Source organism: Patagioenas fasciata, chromosome 1 (assembly GCF_037038585.1).
Source record: "Patagioenas fasciata isolate bPatFas1 chromosome 1, bPatFas1.hap1, whole genome shotgun sequence".
Taxonomy (NCBI): domain Eukaryota; kingdom Metazoa; phylum Chordata; class Aves; order Columbiformes; family Columbidae; genus Patagioenas; species Patagioenas fasciata.
Genome location: NC_092520.1, coordinates 199,846,433 through 199,866,539, shown reverse-complemented (window position 1 = coordinate 199,866,539; position 20,107 = coordinate 199,846,433). Strand labels below are relative to the sequence as shown.

General features: G+C 46.5%; 2 protein-coding genes and 1 long non-coding RNA gene across 4 annotated transcripts in view; 1 reads left to right on the top strand and 2 right to left on the bottom strand.

Annotated features, from left to right (window-relative positions):
• Positions 1–9,854, bottom strand: part of LAMB1 (laminin subunit beta 1) — a 44,448-nt gene extending 34,594 nt beyond the window's left edge. The window contains exons 1-7 of the mRNA XM_065840328.2: positions 9,645–9,854; positions 9,315–9,484; positions 6,880–7,015; positions 4,813–4,886; positions 2,611–2,799; positions 2,437–2,500; positions 751–953 (exon numbers count right to left, since the gene is read on the bottom strand). Coding sequence (XP_065696400.2) covers positions 751–953; positions 2,437–2,500; positions 2,611–2,799; positions 4,813–4,886; positions 6,880–7,015; positions 9,315–9,484; positions 9,645–9,681 — 873 coding nt within the window. The 5' untranslated portion in view covers positions 9,682–9,854. The remainder of the gene's footprint in view (positions 1–750; positions 954–2,436; positions 2,501–2,610; positions 2,800–4,812; positions 4,887–6,879; positions 7,016–9,314; positions 9,485–9,644) is intronic.
• Positions 9,855–9,922: 68 nt separating this feature from the next.
• On the top strand, positions 9,923–11,922 carry LOC139826935 (uncharacterized). Of its 2 annotated transcripts, none has more exons than XR_011737067.1 (3): positions 9,923–10,690; positions 10,842–11,115; positions 11,523–11,922. It is a non-coding gene; the product is annotated as an uncharacterized lncRNA (long non-coding RNA). The 2 variants fall into 2 exon arrangements; XR_011737066.1 differs by having other exon boundaries at positions 9,933–10,130; positions 10,966–11,115.
• A 2,474-nt stretch (positions 11,923–14,396) lies between these two features.
• Positions 14,397–20,107, bottom strand: part of LAMB4 (laminin subunit beta 4) — a 43,379-nt gene continuing 37,668 nt past the window's right edge. The window contains exons 31-35 of the mRNA XM_071803425.1: positions 19,361–19,568; positions 17,724–17,862; positions 17,299–17,475; positions 16,151–16,304; positions 14,397–14,746 (exon numbers count right to left, since the gene is read on the bottom strand). Of these exons, the coding sequence (XP_071659526.1) occupies positions 14,607–14,746; positions 16,151–16,304; positions 17,299–17,475; positions 17,724–17,862; positions 19,361–19,568 (818 nt within the window). The 3' untranslated portion in view covers positions 14,397–14,606. The remainder of the gene's footprint in view (positions 14,747–16,150; positions 16,305–17,298; positions 17,476–17,723; positions 17,863–19,360; positions 19,569–20,107) is intronic.

Here is a 20,107-nt window from a genome sequence, read left to right as displayed (position 1 = left end):
CAGACCAACACTGACTGTGTGACAGCGCTGCCTTAGACGATGGGGACTACCAGCACTGGAACCTCCATTTTAAAGGCAAAGCCAATCGCACCGCTGCTCAGATGGAAAGCACAGGGCACTGGAGCATACCCGCGGTGCCGGGGGCAACCATCACAACCTCCCTGTGTGCCTCCACGTTTTCATCCAGTTAATAACTCACACATTAACAGGGGATCTATTTCTGCTTGTCAAGCAAAAATCATGGGGGAAACCAGAACCCAGAAGGGCTGGTGCAACGGTGTGCAGCGCAGGCAGCAGGATTCTGCTTCGGAGCCTGCTGTTAGCTAGGGTTACAGCCTCTGCTTCTTAGCTGACAACCCCTACAAATGTAGGTCATGTCTGATTCACTAAGGTGTTTCATCCTTTGGTGCCTCTATTCACTTAACTTTTAGGGCAACCTAAACCACACACCCATCTCTGGCTCAATGCGGTTACACTCCCTTTCTGCATTCCTGCCTTTTAATTTCGTCAGCTCTTTAACATAATTAGAAAGGGAATGCTAAAACACTTTTCACCCAATCTAGGCTCTCTGTGCTTGATTAGTGCCGATAATGACAGATATGTTTACTGAGGAGAACTAGTTCTAATGGTTTTCTCTTTTGAAAATTAATGGTGGTAAGGGGGGTACACTGCCATTTTAAATTTGTGTTTAAATCACAATCCAGAGGCACAGACAGGAACAGTTTTAGGCAGAAAAGTGCGAATATTTACCATTCCTTCCACTTCTTCATTAAAGCCATCCACTGGTGCACACTCGCTGGCATGTCCATAGCAGAAACAGTTCCCGCGAACCACCATGTCATAGATGGCGTAGTAGTACTTCTCTCTGATCTCCATCCTCGAGTCCAAGAGATTATCCCCCAGCGTGTGCAGCTTGACAAATTTGACTCTCAGATTTGTGATCTTTAAGAGGTCTGCAGGGGACACGAGAAAAAAAAAAACAACAAACACCGTTTTGGAATTATTTACCAGATATTGTATTGAATGGGAGGAAGCCAGGAGTGACTCCCAAAGCACACTTCCTATGGGCAGATTAGATCACATTTGATTTCAGCACTTACATACTTCACATCACTTCACACTCCCACACTTTTTTAAATATGTTATTTTACTACAGATTGATCACTATATAAGTTAGTTTAAGCTTAATTAAAAATACCAATCTATTTTACTGTAGGCATAGACAGGCACAAAGACATATGTTAAAGGCACATGCAACAGTACCACTAAGGAAACACTGGTTCCTTGGGGGTTTAAAACGTAAGAAGGGCAGAGACCCGATACTGAAGAACCGCTGACAAGCGGATCAGGAGCTTTAAGAGTTTTGAGCTTTTTGGAAAAAAATCTCAGTTGGAAACAAGACACGAATATATTCTTCTTTCTTATACGGCCAACTTTCCCAGCAAATGTAATCAGTTACATTTTCCTGAAAGAAGCAACACCCCATCACTGACCAAACACAAAGAAGTTCTCAAGGGATAATCCACAGGAAGACAATTTGCAGTGATTAATTCAATCCACATGTTCACTTTGATACTACGAATCCTGTGTAATTTCTTACAGCCTTGAAACTAGGCTTGAGAAAGCACTCCAAGCCCAGGAAAGCAGAGTTTGTCCTTTAAAACGTTGGTTAAAAAAAACATTCAACTCAAATAGCAACTCGCAGACACTCTTCTACTTCAGATTTTTTTCTTCTGCTCCAGTTAGTTTTACACTAAAGGACGCAAGCTGAAACTGAGACTGAATATTAAATTGGAGGTCAAGTTTAAGGCCAAGCACTGTTTCCTACTTGGGCCAAATGCCCCACAAGGTTTCCATTTGAGCCACGCTTAGCAGCAGATCTCTCTACCTTCGCATTCCTGGATTGTCACGACCATACACGAATGCTGCAGTCATTTGTGTTTTATGACTGCAACTGTGTGGTCCAGCCACTCAGTGCTATCAAGGCCAACTGTGCTGAAGTCACGACTCAGATGTTCTAAAAAATAAAACACAACCCCCTTGATTTTAGCTAGAAATTCAAAATGATGTAAGTATCTCTGTAGTTCTGTTCCTTTGCTTTCTGAATGCTGTACAGTTACAGGATCACATTCCAACATCTCTCTTGTCGACCGGATGTACTGGGGGAGAGGGGTTCTTTAATGAAACTACATCCCTTATCAATTAAGAAAAGGACCAACTACAATGATGTGTGTAAGAGCAATCACTTCAGTTGACAACAGCAATCGTTATTTCCCAGCAGGTCACTATCTGAGTCAGGACAAGAAGCCATAAAACAAACACATTCATAAGACTTCAAAACTGTTATCAAGGCTAATGTATGGTTTTATTTGTGGCTTACTGTTTTTTTGTACAGAAATGCTTTCAAATGAGCCTGGAAGGTAACTGCATACATACTTTGAATCCTTGGACTGTATGGATCTTCAATTCGAAAAGCAGGATCTAAAACACGATATATTACCTGGAGGAAAAATGGTACAACAAAAGATTCATCTTTAAAAATAAGATAATCTAAATCTGTATGGAAAAAATCTATACAATAAACATATTGGCAAAAAAAACCCCTCTGACCTCTCCCTCTGTTGAAGGTTCAATGTCAGAGTATCGCGAGTCACAAATGATATCATCTACTTTCTTCATGGGTCCAGTCGAAATCCCAGGAAATGAGCTCTCACAGTCGTATGCAAAATACCTATATACTTGCCACGTTTTTCCAAAATCAGATGATCTTTCTATCAACATTGCAGCGGGACGGAATGTCTAATAGTAAGAAAATGAAGAGATTTTATTTGGGTAATTACTACTTGCATTTACATTAAGTGTGAACAATCCACATATCTGGATTTGATTCTCTCTCCCTGCATTGACTATTTCCAATAAATTGAAAGATTGGAAATATTTTTTGGCCAACATTCTACTTTCTCCTCAGAGGTAGATCTTTGAAATAACACAAATCCAACCATGGACTAAACATCTTTAAAAAGATGGCACTCAGGGGCCAAGCGCTTAAACAATAAATAGGCAAACGTATGCTCTTTGGATTCCAAATCCTTTCTCAAACCTGGGAGGTTCAGCTTCACCCACTCTTGCTGCATGCGAGTCCCCCAGTCCCAGGGACCCTCCTCCAGCTGCCCTTGCCCAGACTCCATCAGGCTGCATTCACTTCACACAAACCACCATCCTTCTTACCTACGCGCACTCACCTCCAGAACAACTAGCTAATGAGATTTGTAAAAGATTTTTAATCCCTCTGACCTAAAAATCTCACGCTGCAATTTACACACTGCGTTTCAAAAAGCAGATATTAACTTAAGATCTGGTTTGCACCTACCAAGAAACACCAACAGCCTCTTCATTAGTTTCCTGTATTCAGAGGAGGCCCTCCAAGAGCCAAGCACAAAAGCGTTCAGTCACAGCTGGAAAGAAATGTTCTTTCAGCTTCCTGGCTGAAAATATCACCCAACTTACAAACTGGTATCTCACCCAACAAAAAATGTAGCAACCCAGAGGTAAGGCAGCTCAAGTGTCTCTCACACAAAGTCAACACATCATCATTAAAGCTATCTTCCCTCTGCAGTCTTCCTCCTCACAGCAGACCAAGCCACAATGGCCACAGCACCTGCATGGGGTCAGGGATCTCTTGGGAGTCCCTTGCTGCTGGGGCCAGAAGAGAGGACCACATTCCACCTCAGCCATCACCTTGGAGCGTGCGGAGAAACCCAAGCCAGTACCACAGGCAAGAGGAAGCAGCTCTTCTAGAATCACAGAATCATTTAGGCTGGAAAAGACCTAACACTGCCAAATCCACCGCTAAACTATGTCCCTAAGCACCACATCTACATGTCTTTTAAACACCTACATGGATGGTGACTTCATCACTGCCCTGGGTAGCCTGTTCCAATGCCTGACAACCCTTTAATTGAAGAATTTTTTCCTAATATCCAATTTAAATGTCCCCTGGTGCAATTCCAGGCCATCTCCTCTTGTTTAATTGCTTGTTACCTGGAGAAAGAGACCAACCCCCTCCATGCTACAACCTACTTTCACGTAGTTGTAGACAGCAATAAGTTCTCCCCTCACTCTCCTGTTCTCCAGGCTGAACAGCCCCAGTTCCCTCAACCACTCCTCACAGGACTTGTGCTCCAGACACTTCACCAGCTTCGTTGCTCTTCTTTGAACGTACAAAAGCTGACAGTTAGAAATTAAGAGATTAATTTGTCTACATGTAAAAAACAGGGATTTAGCCCTTCAGTAACTGCAGCCTCTGAAACCTCAGCTGAATGTTCCCACTAGTGCTTGCCTGCGATTTAGGGTGTACGGGACATAATCTGCCATTCCAAGACATCTGTTTGTAAAGAAACAAAGACACTTTGTGTACAGATGTTCCTTCTTCCTTAAGACCTTTCCATTTGCCAAATGAAAATGGATACCATGGCCAAGTTTGGTTGTTTTTTTTTTTAAGAAGAAAAATCCTTGCTAATATATGATTTAGTTAATTATCTTCTAGAACACAACCACCACAGAGAGAGAGAGAAGCAACATAAACCCCAGCTTCGGTGTAGCTCCTTCAGCAGCCTCACTGGAATTCAAACACAACTCACACCACAAGTCACAGCTCAGCCTTCCTGTGCTACTTCAGCAGGAGCTAATGCTTAACAGCTCTAAAAAAATCAGGCAAAACAGCTCAGACAAATATCAAATAGACAAGAAGGACTAAGAGACCTCTCATTTCCTTGTGTTTTGAGGTTTGGCGTAAGGCTGTGGCTTTCTTACCTTGAAGGTCATAATGAGATGAGTGAAATGAAACTCAGCCTCCAGGTTCAGCTGGATAGTCACGTTTTCCAAACCTGCAGGGGCAGAGAAAAGAAGCCGTGCAGCAAACAAGGACACCCATGAGCTTCTACATCTAAATTTTACCAAAGCTCTTTGCTTCAGTGGCACAGAGACTCTTTGCCACTTGTCTCGGTTATCAAAAAGTGACGTGAGAGTTAGTGCATTAATGGGGTATGGAGGAGACACCAAGGATCTGCTGAAGACTATCACACATGGGATTCCTGTGCGTTATCTGCACCGAACATCTTACACCCAAAGCACAAGCCTGCCCTGCCATAATTTCAGATGGTGTAACACAGCTGGCAGCACTAGCTGTGGGGTAAGGAGGGGGACTGCTTTGGGCTGGGTTCTGGCACCAAAACACCCAGTGGCCGATATGAGGGAGGATGCTGAGCCCAGACCCACATGGTGACCCCACGCTGTCCTCACACCCTGCAGCCCACCTGGCAGCAACAGAGGCGCGAGTATCTGCAGCCCTAACACCCCAAATCTCCCCAATGGCTGGTGGGGGTGGTTTCCCACCTTTCTTCACTCATTCTGTCCACCTGGACACAGGAACAATTCCTTTACAACCTGGTTTGAAATACCCCTACAGAAACTCTTACAGCCGTCCTTTGCAGCCGTGAGGGCTAGGAGACCAGTCACAGGTAAAAGGTTTTGCAAACACCACTGTGTGACTACCTACAGTCAAGGACTACACAAAAAGAAAGAAAAGTAGTTACAAATACTATTTTCTCGTGTGAAAAGACCTCTCAAAACAGCTGGATACTAAGTATATTGTAGTTAGAAATTTAAAAAAAAAAAAGTAAGATTTATGAAGAGGAGAAAAGGTAAAAAATGAAAACAATGAACCAATGAAGTGCTTAAATTTTTGACCATCTGCAATTTTATGTGGAGCATGCAGCAACGGGCCCGTCTGCTGTATGCCTGAATAAAAGAAAACTTGAATTGGATAAAAAGAATCATTTGTTTTTTATTGTTGAAGGACATTTTCATGACCTTATGAGCCAAGAACTTTTCTGTGTGAATGCTGCCAAGCCTGTTGCAAAAAACATGAATTATTTGGAACACTAGAAGAAAGACGCTGGAGACGAGCGGTTTGCTAGGCTGATCTAAATGGCTAAAAACGATTTAGTGAAAATCTTTCGTTACTGGGCAGCAGCAATGTTACAAATGTTACCATTTTACTTTAATATACAGTAAAACAGCTACTGTTTATGCATTTGCAGAAGTCCCATCCCATCCAGCTGGCTTTACGGCTTCAGGGCAGGACTGCTGTGTGAGAAACTTCGATGCCTTGTTTTGTGCATGAAGGCATGCCAAAAGCATAGCCATAAAAGCAGAAGGGCAGAGGAAGGACTCCAAAAAAATAAAAAAAGCCATCAAATTAACATGCAATGATTTTTTTTAACTAGCTGGTTTGCTTCCAATGCTCATTTTACTGTCTGGCACATGGATTAAGGAATTCAGGGAGCCCAGGAGGGGGAAGGCAGTTTGCAGGGTCAGAGATACCCCTGGCCTTGCTCTCCCGGGGCAGGGGAGGGGAGCAGGAGGGCTGCGGGCAGGACGGCAGCCCCGGCTCTGCGCCCAAACCTCCTCCTCCCATCTCCTCCACCCAGCCCAGCAGCTGGGGAAGCCCGGGGTGCTCCCTTGGCAGGTGCCCCGCAGGGCCGACTCCTGGAAGGCTGCTCGGCTCCCACTGCCCAGACAGGAGGGACAGCTGGAGTCAGTGTGGGAAACTTTTCTCTTCAGGAAAGGATTCTTGCAAAGTGGTGGGTCGGCTCTTTCTGACACTCCCCGAGGGCTGATGGGGCTTAGTTATGGATTAAGGACTGCTCCAGGGCACACAAAAGCAGCCAGTTTTACTCAGCCCTCCTCGAACAGCATGATCCTTCACTCAGCAGTAACCACCAGGCCAGAGATAACAGCAAACCCGCAGGTACCCTTAAACAAAAGGAGGGAAAGCAGCTCCCAGCCCTGGATTCGGTGCCCAGACAAAGCCCCTACCATTTTCTGACTGCCACCAGAGCTTCAGGCGATTTGGATCAAACGTGGTGACCACATTTTCAATGCGATGACTGTCAGGATTGAGAGTATCATGGAAGGGATCCTCGGAGTCACATATGAAACATTTTTTGTCCTCCTGAAACAACAAAATAATCAGCATTACTGATTTTATCCGTGGGGCAATAGTTGTTTCCTGCAGATAAGAGTATTTTCCATCCATATCACATTCCACTCATTTTGCCTGCAGGAGTCATCAAAGGTATTTGTTTTGTTGAAATTATAAGTGTGTTTACCTTTATGAATTAATGCAAATTGTCAAATGGAAAATATGCCAGGAATTTCATAAACTTTATTTTTAGGAGAAGTATGTTCTCTGTTGAAATTGTGGTTCCAGGAAATCTCTTCCAGCGCATGTATTCTCTAACAGAAGTCAGAACCAAAGGCAGCACCTACAGAAAATCGCTGAACTGCTCCTGAATTGCAAAACTGCCTCTTCAACAGCTTGCGTGAAATAACACTGGGTTTTGGTAGTTAACCTCGAAATGTACATTCTCTGCATTAGGGATACCTCCAGTGAGGCTCAGTACATATTAAGGGGCCATCAGTGGTTTAGTGACCAAGACCTTTCAGCATGGGGTTAACTTTACTCTGAATCCAGCTTGTCAAGCTCCTACCTAAACCTTGCATCTTCAACTGTGATCGCAATCCCAGCTATGCACATATAGTTTGCACACACTACGAGGTGTGCCTATAAAAAAAACGGTTGGGTGCAAGTCTGGCATGTGCTGCTTGGGAAAGCTGGATGCCTCTTCACCAGGAGGACAAAAAACCATCATGACTATTATCATGAATAACACTACTTTTTACATTGTCCTGGTGACTTAAACCATCACTTTCCAATTTTGCAAGGTAGGTTGCAACCAAAAGAGAGCCAACTTGCGAGGGAGCCCCAGCACACCAGCAACTCATCACTGTCAAAGCTACACAGGCATCATTTCTCCAGTGGGTTTATGGAGACAAATGTGGTGCTTTATCAGCTAAGAATGTGAGGGCTGGCAGGTCTCTGCCTCACACGCTTTCCAATTCACCAATTTTGGCTTCAGCAGCGCCTCCCAAGCCTAGCACTTCACCCCCACAAAACTCCTCCAGCAGAGAGCACAGCAGCAATTCAGGGTCCCAAGGAAGATGGCCCCTCCTGTCTGCTCCAGGCTCCTCTCCCCAGGGCCACAGCCCCTGCCTCATGGAACAACTTGCTCCTTCTCCCACCAAAACTGAATCCTAGAAAGCCCAATCCTGCAAAGCACTCAGCATGGCCAAGCCTCATGTTATAAAGAGGATACTTGGCATCTTCCTGAGATTTCTTCAATACCATCTTATGGTTCAGAAGTAACCAGAGACATCCCAAATGCTGAACTGGGGCTGTGAGATCAGAAATAAGGGCACGTGAACTTCTGAAGTGATGCTTTTTACTATGGCACTTCAGCATTTTCTGAGACAAGAAAACGTAACAAAGTTCCTTTGTTATTTTGTACCAGCAAAGAAGCTAATGTCATCAAAGACAATCCTGACATATTACAAAAACGTTCCAGCAAAGCTAAACCCCATGTTAAATCAAGTATTAACTCCACTAGACAGACCAGTACAGTAAAACTAACGGCAGGGGGAAAGATTTGGTAACTTCAGAGCACGAATGGGCCAAGTGCTGTAGCCCCTCAGGCAGGGCTCCTCCTGCTTCCCCTGGGTTTCCTTCCAAGCGCCAGAATCTGGCCCTATTGTCTCCACAGTAAATTCAGCCGGAGATTATCCCCTTACTTTCGGTTCAACAGAGTTCCACATATAACTGATATTTTATTTTTCCCCACCATCTCTTCTGTCTCAGAGATTTTAAGTCTGACGAGCTGCTTCTGGCTCAAGTAGGAAAGCGCTCTGTGTTTTCCACCAGATGTTCAGGACAACCTTATTTGCATCCTTTCACTTGGAGACCATATAAACGTAATTACATTACAGGAACAGTGGCCAAAACTCTACCCGGGTCCTACAGACCACTCTCAATCAGGAAGCTGTCTAGACGGCTCTGGCTAAGTTTGAAAATAAAGCATAATTGAACTTAACTGCGGCACATTCCTCTTCATAACCTCGCTGAGGAAAAGGGGGTCGGGAGCCGACAGCAGAAAGTGGTTCTCTGGACCCGCGTTGCTTTCACGGGGCGTGAGGTCCCACACCGGGGCACGACTCAGCCCCACGGGAGCCCGCTGCCGCACCTCCCTCCCTCCCGCAGGCAGCGGCTTAGCCCCCGGCCCAGCCCCGCCGCTGCCCGTGCGCTCCCAACGCCGCCTCACCCGGGACGCGATGCCCAGACCCGCCAGCCGGGACCGAGCCCTGCGGCCGGGCGGGGCGCCCCGGGGTGCTGCCCCCACGTCGAAGCGCGGAGTCACCTGGAGGTGGCTGACGATGCAGTAGGGCTCGGGCTGGCGGAGGCCGCAGGTGGAGGAGGCGGAGAGGCGGGCTGCGCGCCCGATGAGCAGGTCGCCGGTAGCAGGGTAGCAGCTGCCCTCGGCGCAGCCGTAGCTGTACTCGGGCTCTTGCGCCGCCGCGGACCACAGCGCTGCGCGGCCGCGGAGGGAGGAAGAGAGGGATGAGAGAGGGATGAGAAAGAAAAGAGGAAGCGCGGCCAGGCTGGGAGCCCCGAGCCGCCCCGGCGGGCGTTGCAGGGCTTCGCCCAGCCCGCCGTGCCCCGACGGCGGCGGGAGCGGGGCGGGAGTTACCGAGGCAGCAGCAGAGGTAGAGCTGGAGGCGGCCCATGGCGGGCGGCGAGCACCGGCGGGACGGGACGGAACGGAACAGGACGGGGCTCCCCCTCCACGCTGCTGCCGAAAGCTGTTGCGCCGGCTGCTCCACGCAGGCGCCGCAACTCCCCGCGGCTCTCGGGGAGCGGCTCCGCACCGCCGGGCGCCCCCCGGCCCGGCCCTCCCCTCCTCCTCCGCCTCGCCACCCCCGCGGGGCCGGGCCGGGCCGCCCCACGCGGCCCCTCCCGCCCCGGCCCCCCGCCCCCGGGACTGCCCCGCCGCAGCGCCAGGCTCGGGGGAGAGAGCGCAGAAGCGGCTGCTGTCGAGGAAGGCAGGGTACCCCAGGCAGAGAGAAAGGCTGGGGGAGAGCGGCCTGGCAGCGGGCCGGGGAGGGGGAACGACTGCCCTGCAGCAGCCAGGGAGTCCCGAAAGGCAGCAGGGGGACTTCAGTCCCCGTCACCCCAGGTCGTGCCCCCCGCCCCAGCTTTGGGAGGGGTCTCTGGGAAGGGTGCAACAACCGGGGGGGATCACCGATTGGGCGACCCCTCTCCCTGCCCCTGTCTGTGGGGAAACAATGGAGGAATCGAGGTTTTGACCCAGTCCTGATGTTTGCCGAGACAGCAGCGGGCCGGGGGTGCTGGCGGGGCCGGGGACAGGGCATGCCCATGTGCCAAGGCCCGTGACCCAGCAGAAGGTCGGGGGTTCGGCAGCGTCACCACGTGTGACGCTTGACGGTCTCAAATCGCCCGGTGCCCTGGTGTTAACACACGGGCTCAGAAGTGCGATTCCTGGGGCCGCTGCAGCCGCGGCTGGGGCTGACACTGGTGCGGGCACAGGAGCCCGCTGAGCTCGGTCCAGCCGCGCCGGGCTGGTTCTTGTTAACCGGGAGCATGCGGTGCCGCTGCTGGGGCGGCTGTGAGGGACAAACAGCCCTTAACTCGGGTTCCCTGGGCTTCACCGGGGGACACAGGGCTTTTGGCAGCTCTCGGCAAAGTCCCCTCGGCACGCAGGGGAAAGGTTTACAGGTAAATAAGCAGCAGGGAGCGGGTACGAAGGATGGAAGCATTTGAACAGCACAGCCCTAGCTGCATGCAGGCTGGGACAGATGCCTGGGTTTATACGCCCAAGTTTTGCTTGGGCACATGCAACATGTAAACTCGTGTAAATCTTTACCAGGTACAGGTGTCCCTCAAGAACACTTTGCCCTCGCTCTTTGTGGTGCCGGAGTAAAAACGCTGCAGTGTGTCCGTCCCAGCAAACCCTGCCGAGGTAGGTAAATATGTTCGTTCTCATTTTACAGATGGATAAGCAGAAACAGAGAGATACCGAGTGACTTGCCCTAAAGGTTAAACACCAGGTCTGAAACATAACCCAGGACTCCCGACTGAAGAACTTGTGCGGCTGTTTCATTAAAGATATCCAGGAAATTAAACCATTCTAAGCTAATAGGGTGGGTATTGTAATTCTAAACTGCTTTGGCAATGTGGTCTTCTAAATTCACAAAACTAACTCAGTTTCACAATCCTATCACGTAATTCACAGCATGGCTTTGTTTTTTAGCTTCAATACAACTAACATTTTTGTTCCAATAACAGAAAACGTTTTCCTCTGCTGCAGTTAGAAACTCCTCTGGTCCAAGGCAGACAGGCAGCGGCGTTCTGCAGCATCACTCCGTGTGCAACTGTGCAAGGACAAAGTGTTTCATTGCCACTGGATTTTTTTCTATTCCATATTTCTGCAATTTCTATTGAAGTTTTCTCCATTTTTTTCGTTGCTTTGGTTGTTTTTATGTGGGGGGGACTTTTTTGTTTGCTTGTGGGTGGTTTATTTGTTTGTTTGTTTTCTCCTATTTTATAGCCTTGTAGAAATCAATCCTCCCTTAGACCTACAAAGGGCTGAAGCTGCCCTCCAGATCTCCCTGCCGCTGTGGTCAGGCTCCTTTGTGCCTTGCTGCAGACAGGGTGACAACACACTGCATTCCAGCCTGGGGGTGACCTTGCTGCATGGCATCAGGGATTGAGTTGGCATCACAGCGGTGACCACGCACCCGTGTGGGGAGCACAGCCATGGACTGGGGTGGCCACTGTCACCCTTCAGAGGTGGCTGAAACCTGGGTGAGACCACCAGCATTCACCATGCAGGGAAACAGATGCAATGAACTTGTTTGTGTCCGTCCCTCTCTCCAGTGCTCATGAGAAATAGCTAGTGAGAGTATTTTGATTGATTCTTCAAATAATAAAAATTCAGTTCTGTGTTATATCCTGTCCCTGTGGTTGGTGAGGTGGCTTTACAGTCTTAGGGTGTCTGTGCTGGGTTGGAAGTCTTCTTGAAGAACCCAAGTTCAGAATTTGACCTCAGTGAGACCCACCTGATCACCCGCTTTCTTACGACATTGCAGCGGTTGAATGCCTAGCAAATACAGCTGATGAGATCATTTGATCATTGATTAAATATATCTTTGATTATATATGATTTTGGTTAAATGTTTGCATTTTGATTATTTTCATTGAAGTCAAAATGCTCTACAGCAAGACAGTGATTTCAATGATGTTTTCAATAAACACTTTTCTGAAGCCATTTCCACAAGAAGGAGAGCTGGGGGAACTAAAAAATACTTATTTTTGATCAAGATACAGCATTTTCCCACACATTAACTTTGCAAAAACACTAGAGGTTTTTTGCATCACTTTCAATGGTGAATGCTGCACAGTTGTAAACCTCGGAAGCTGTCACAGAATGGGTTTGGTGTCCTGCAGCCACTGGTCCTGCCAGGTCTGCTTGCTTTGTGTGTCTGAGCATTCCTGGAGGAAGGCAGGGCAGGTCGGACGCCACACTTTCTTCTTCCTCTTTCCGCTTTTCTTCCAGTGATTTCTGTTTCCCCTCATGGATACATCTCCCGTCCAGGCCACAGCCACAACTGCTGTGTGTTTACAGACTTATTCTTTGTTGAAAGCCATATGGGAGCTCTCACAGCCAACAGTCCATTTTAGGAGGAAATTATTTTTCAACCTTCTGCTTGTGAATTCTGAGTTTTAGAGCCATGAATGAAATAATTTTGGTTTATATGGGAATTTCTTTCCAAGAGCTGCAGTTTGCCTGTTTCGGGTGCAGTGCAGGTACATCAGGGCCACATTGAAACCTGCAGGAAATCCTTGATTAGCTGGAGACCTGCATGTGAGCAGCTTGGTGAGCTGTGTGCTCCAAATATAAGAGAGATACTCAAGCTCAGTATGGCAAAGTCAATCTAAATATATTCTGATTATAGTCTAGTAACTTGTAAATAAGCCTCATACCTCACAGATTATTTTTAAAAGTGTTAAAATTCAGAAAAATCTAAACCATGAATTAAGTGCATACCTGCATTCGGGTGTCTTTGTTAAATTGTATTGAAGTTATAATTTGATTCCTTTCATTTTCATAATATATGCTATTATATGAGTAATGCATGTTGGACACGGCCATGGAGCACAGCTGGTTTGAGTTAGAGGAAAATCTCTAAAATCTCATCCATGCCAGCAATTCCCACCCAAGCCCCCCAGCACAGTGCTAATTTAGCTATCCTAAACACCAAGTGATAACTAGGGAGGGTTTATCTCCAAGGGATGGAAACAATGCTTGCTTTTAGATAAGGATTGTTTATGTGTGCTCCTCCCATGAGGATGGGTAGTTGCTCCTGCAGAGCCTTCCTCCTTTTCCAGATGCAGTCTGGGCTGGATCTGAGTGCTCTGCAGCAGCTCTGGGCTTCTCACCCCAGCTGGATGAAGCCCATGAGGGATGCTTGCTGTGGGACGGTCCAGCTGGGAATTACATGACTGGTTTTAACTGAGGAAAAGCCATCTTTAGTCTGTTCAGCATCCTGCAGGAATATGTATACCAAGGGTGGGATTTTGAAACTGAAGCGTTGCTCCCTTTGGTCTTTTTAAAACTCTAGCGCTTCTGTAGCATTTGCTTAGCCCCAGTCTCCTTTTTTATAGTAAGAAAAGGAATTATAAGCTAAAATTTAGGTCAAATCCTGTGTTCTTTATGGCCACAAGAAACTGCTGAGTGAACCCTGACTTCTGCTTGTAGTAAAAAAAAATGGATAAACTGTTTTTCAACATTTGTGGCCCTTTAGACTCACAGCTTAAACCTAAAAGCTGGAGTTATCCTCCATTTCTTTGGATTAATGAAAAACATAGGAAATCCCTTATAAGCATATGAAAAAAAGGTATTGCAGGAGGGACATTGAGAAATTAACCTTAACAACAACTTGATGATTTGGAAGTTGTGTTTGGCATTAAGTGTGCACTGCCATCCAGTGGGCACCGGGGAATTTGCTCCCTGTCACCCACCTCCAATGGCCCAGTGCTGCAGTACTCAGCTTTTTCAGTTAACATAGGGGGAACACCACAGGGTCAGAGGTTCGTGGTGACCCTCCTGCTCTGTCCCAGCGAGGAGATGGGGATGGAGGAGAGAGAGTACCCTGGGGATGCTGCCGGTTGTCAGCAGGGATGGCTACAGAAGCCCACAGCCCTTCCTCTGCATGTGCCCCATCCTGGTCGGTGCAGCCCCACCCGGGGTCGTGGCACAGCCACAGGTTATTGTGGGGCTCAGCAGAAGACACAGGGTGTTGGGAGTCTCTGAGGCAATTACATCTCTGAGCAATCCTCCTTTTGCATTTCCAGCCCTCTGCAAGGAGAAGCCCTGGCCTGTGGGCAGGAGTGTATTTTAGAGCTCCCTCAAAAACTGCATCCTGATTATCAGCAGGTTTATTAAAAGGTATTTTCTTATTCCATATGAACTCAACTGGCCAAAAATTCTAAGAGAAAGTTACGTTATTTGCTGTGCCAAAACACTATATGCACCTTCAGAGGAATTTACAGACACAGCCACTCGTGCTGGGAAGGGAGGTGGTAAGCATGAAGACTTCAGTTGCACTTTACCTGATGGTCTGTTCAGACCCTAACTTTTGCATGTTGCATACTTGCTTTCCTGCTCAGTGATTTCATTTTTAATGGCTATTACTTGTTCTTCTAGTTGTCTCAGTTGCTCTGCCTTGTCTTGTTTGGTTTGATTCAGGTCCCGAAGCTTCTTCTCCAAATCTGGAAGAGTAGAGACATGCAATGATGCTCATATTTGTTGTGTAAGTAAAATCCAGGGATTAACAGTGTTTCTTTTCCCAGCAGTTTCAGAAGCAATAAGCCCATTTCAAATGAGGAATGTTATGTATGCAACTGGAGGGAAAAGTCTGCCTTCTAGATTTTGAGAGAAACGTGACAGAAATTAATTTCTCAGCATGTGCTTTTGTCCATCAGCTAGTATGGGGCAGGCCGTGGAGCTCTTAAAGGAGTTGCCTTAATTGGAAACACTCAGAGGAACAGTGTGTCCACTGACGTGTGTAAAGCCTGGACAATTCGGGCGTAATGGGCTTAGATCTCCCTCATTTACAGGACTCTTTCTGCTGGTCGCTGTGAAGCTACACCAATGTAAATATACTGGTAATGAGTCAAAATCCAATTCACTGCCTGTTTCCAATGCACTTATTATCTGGGCATTTGGAGTGACTGGGATGCTCTTAATACTGCTCTTCAAGGTGTCTGCTTCAAGTGTTCATTCAGATCCTGTCCTGAAGAATTCGCTCTCGGGATGGGGTTTCTGCTTCTGTTTTGCTGATATTACACAGTATTTTTGGACATCAAGTCTGGAAGGATCCTAGGCCCAAGGATTCCAAGTGGAAAAGGCCAGACCTTCACTACAAGCAAAATTTGGTCCCTGATGTGCAATCACATTACTGTTCTGTTTTGCTGACCCTCTAAACCTACCCAAGATGCTGTGTGAGGAGTAGTGCCACGGCAGCCACCGTCTCCACCACCCACGACCCCTCTGCCTCCCGTCCACAGCCCCGCAGGCCCAGGACACATTGGCTTCAACTGCACCGCGGTGCCTGTGGGTGGTGGCACCAGAGTGTGGACGGGTGTTTCTCTGCGTGTTCCAGCAAGCCAGTATTTGCCCCTGGTTTGGTCTGCTATTGCGCAGAGATAATGTCTGAAGGGAAACAACTGATGAAAAACAGCTGCCCTGCAGTTCTCTGTATCACAAGCCGTCACTCAGGTAATGTAAGAAAAAACAGGGTGCAGAGGAAAGATTCAAGGTCCAAATGCCCAGGCCAAGTGTATAAATGAAAGCTCCCAGGTATATCTGCAACCATGTTTTATGCAGATTTTGTACTTGTCCTGGTTTTGAACTGTCAGAAGCAAATCACCACAAGTCCCTGTGTGAACACTTGTTAAACTCTGCATATAGCAAACAATTTATGTCATAAAAAGCACATAAGCCAAATAAATGTAACTGGTTTTAAACTGTTTGGGTAGCTTCAAGCAGGGACTTTCACCAGTTAAATTGTTTTAAACCTGATTTCAGGTGAACTTAGTCTGTTAGTGTCTGTGGGCAAGGACTTCAATTCAGAAATGTCATGATTTTCACTGCTATGGAAGTGAGAACACCACCTGTTATCCTTTTAATTTTTCTTTCAGTCTCTTCAGCCAGTTTTTCTGCTGCTTCTTTCAGCTGCTTCACTTTTTCTAGTGTTACTTTTGGAGGTACCTGGGCTTTTAGCTTTTCTTGAAGAACGGTGTACTTTCTTTTAATGTCAGCAAATTCCTGTAACAAAAAGCCGTTACTTAGTTTAAGAGCATCTCATAATTCATCTGGCTTGAATAGCATATTTGAATAAAACTTTAAGTCTTTCACTCTCTTAAATCATAAAAAAAAAAATCTGTGAGTATACATTGAACAATGCTTTGCAAAACCTGATAAAAATCAATTAAACTGCCAGTGGAGCAATGTAAAATGTCAAGGGAGGGTGAAGATGTAAAGAAAATATGGTTTAAGATTTCTAAAGCTTATGCTGTTTTTACTTCTTTTGATAGGGCTTTTCTGTACATTTCATTTTTGCTATGAGGGTTAATTCTATCATAATGAATTACCTGTAGCATCATTATTTTTTAAATTTTATTTTCTTACATTTTTGTCTGTAGTAACTTTTACTGGCTAACTCCATTCCATGCCAATTTAGATTGCTGTTGAGGTTGCAGTTTAGATTTATACCAGGTTTCTTATAACCTGGAAGCCTGGTCATGCTCCAAGGTTGTGCTGTGGGTGCCTGGTTCTCCTTGCAATTTAGCAAATTTCTAGCTGCCTTCATGCATTCTCAAAAATTTGAGCTACTGAAAAGCACCTAGCCAACAAAAACTCCAAGTAACTCCCACAGCAACTTTCTCTGAAGGAGAATGGCATGGGATGAATGGCCAGGCTGCTTCCATCAGGCACATATTTTAATATCTGGTTTTGTGATTTTTCTGTTGTGTTTACTGGTGCCCATGGTGACTACAAGTCTTATACACAGTCTAAGGAAAAATGTCACGGAGTAGCCAAAGAAATGTGTATGTTTTCTTTCATTCAAGCAAACAGAAATGTTATTTGCCAGAAGCCTTAAAATAAAAAATTATTCTTAACATGTGGCATTTTACACTGTATGGAAAATGTTAACACAGTTTTGAGGAGACCAGGGCATCACAATTATACTTCTGAATCAAAAATACTACAAAACACGGAGCAAGTATTTTTCCCCTTAATACACAGCAGAAAGGCTTACATTATCAATATTCTGGGCTTGCTTGTGTGCTGCTTCTGCCCCTGCTCTTGCCTTTGTAGCTTGATTCTTGTTCATCAGCATTTTTGCTTGCAATGTGGCAATTTCATCTTCCATCTCAGACTGCTTTGCTGACAAGTCATTTAGTTCATCATTTGTCTTGTTCACTTTGTTCTCAGCCTAAAACAGAGCAATCGAATGCTGTGGTTTCTTATGCAATATCTGTCCAGCTTGCAGTGCATGATAATGAAGGAGATTTATGTAAACTAATTAAGAAGAGGAGACCCTTAAACATTATGGAATCAATGTCATATCTGTGCCACATTCTGGTTTTATTTATTTAAATTTAGATTAAGAAAACATCAAGATAAAGTATCCTTTCCTAAAATGTATGTAGTAAATCAATTAAAAGATTTACAGTGAGATACCTGTGAGATTTGTGTTCTGATGGCCCGTATCTCTTCATTTAACTTTATTAAGGTGTTTTTGGAGTGTCCTTGGGACTTCACAACATTTTTTAGTTTATTATTAATTTCATCCACAGGCAGAAGAGCTTTAGCTGCTTTGCTAAAATGGAAAAATAGAAGCATGTGTAGTATCATGGAGTGAAGAGCAAAGAAATAACATATTTCAAATGCATGTTCACATGCAGGAATGTTCCTCTGAGTCAAACAACAACTGTCAGAATTGTGGTTCCTAAGTTGGCAAAGCAAAACCTCAGTAAGGGACGTTGTGTGGGAGCACATGAGCTGCTGGATTAAAGGTGAGGCTGGATGCTGCCAGCTACCAGCTGGTGCACAGGTAGTAAGGACAGCTCACTTATGGGTGAACGTATTTTCTATCTCTGTATTTTAAACCTCCCAGTGAACTGTAGGTAATGATCTATAGGTCCAATGTGGACGCACATAGCTACTTCCTCAGTGTCATCCTCAGCAAGTTTGCAGATGACACCAAGCTGAGTGGTGCAGCTGACACATGTGAGGGACGGGATTCCATCCAGAGGGACCCGGACAAGCTCAGGAAGTGGGCTCACCTGAACCTCATGAGGCTCAACAAGGATAAGTGCAAGGTCTTACACCTGGGTTGAGGCAACCCCCGGTATTGATACAGGCTGGGGGATGAAGGGATTGAGAGCAGCCCTGTGGAGAAGGACTTGGGGCTACTGGTAGATGAGAGATTGGATATGACCCAGCAATGTGCTCCTGCAGCCCAGAAAGCCAATTGTATCTTGGGCTGCACCACAAGGAGCGTGGCCAGCAGGTCAAGGGAGGTGATTCTGCCCCTCTGCTCTGGTGAGACCTCACCTGCAGTGCTGAGTCCAGCTCTGGAGCTCTCAGTACAGGAAAGACATGGACCTGTTGGAGAGGGGCCAGAGGAGGGACACCAAAGTAACCAGAGGGCTGGAACAGCTCTGCTGTGAGGACAGGCTGAGAGAGTTGGGGTTGTTCTGCCTGGAAAAGAGAAGGCTCCAGGGAGACCTTATTGTGGCCTTTCAGTACTTAAAAAGGGCCTATAAGAGAGATGGGGATAGACTTTTTAGCAGGGCCTGTTGTGACAGAACAAGGAGTAATGGTTTTACACTGAAGGAAGGGAGACTTAGGCTAGACATGAGGAGATTTTTTACAATGAGGCTGGTGAAACACTGGCACAGGTTGCCCAGAGAGGTGGTAGATGCCCCATCCCTGGAGACATCCAAGGCCAGGCTGGACGGGGCTCTGGGCAACCTGATCTGGTTGAAGATGTCCCTGCTCATTGCAGGGGGTTGGACTAGATGACCTTTGAAGGTCCCTTCCAACCCAAACCATTCTATGATTCTCCTCTTTGACTCAGCTGGCAGAGAAGCCACAAGCTGGTGGGAGCTGCCGCCTTGCAGCAGGTCAGCTCCTGCAGCCCAAGTGGTCCTGACTCGTCCCTGCTGGAGGGACCCTGTGGAAATGCCAAGCTGAAATCTGCTGCCGTCTGAGCTTTCCCTCCAGTGCTCCTGCCTGGGGTATGGAGCAGCCCTGCTGTGCACTGCGCCACCCCAGCTCAAGACGTCACATCAGTACGAGAATACCCTACTCACTCAGCTTCTTGTGCCTCCACCAGCAGTGTCTGAGCTTCCTCCCTTTTTCTGTTTCTCTTACTTGCATTAATTTTGTACTTATCACAGGGCTTCATAATGCTCCTGATTTTGTCAAGCATGACTGTGAGCTCTCGTGAAGTCAGGGGAAGGTTTATTTGTAGAATGTAATTTGCCACCTTCTCTGTGTCTTCTGGAGGTGCGCTCTCATCTGCAACAGAAACAGAGCTGAGAGTATCCTGAAGTGGCTCCTGCCTCCTAGTGAAATGTAAATGATCATTATGGCTGCCTACTCTTTGAGTTATGTGGGAGAGTAAAGCTGACAGGCACAGCAAGGGGTAAGTGAATTATCTCCAACATTTTGTAATTTAATATTATGCTTCCAGGTACTGCTGTTAGTGTTGTCAGGACTGGCTAAATGAGGATTTGAACCCACTTTGAACTGGGTTATTAAAATTCTGATGTAGAACTGAGCCTGTGGAAGGTTTTAAATCGGTGCATGGCACAGCTAGATGTGTCAGAGCCCATTTCTCTGTCAGCCCCCAGATCAAAGAGGTGCTGGAGAGACTGGGGTGTGAATGGAGCTTTCCAAGTCGGCCGGTGGGTGTAATCCCTTCCCTGGAGCTGCCACAACATTGAGAGTGGGTCCTTCGCTGGCTAATGAGAAAGGCCAAGCTACAGAGGGAACTTGGGTCAGACTCAGATAGGATGGGAATTTAAAGTAGAAAAAACAGATTTTCACAACTCCCC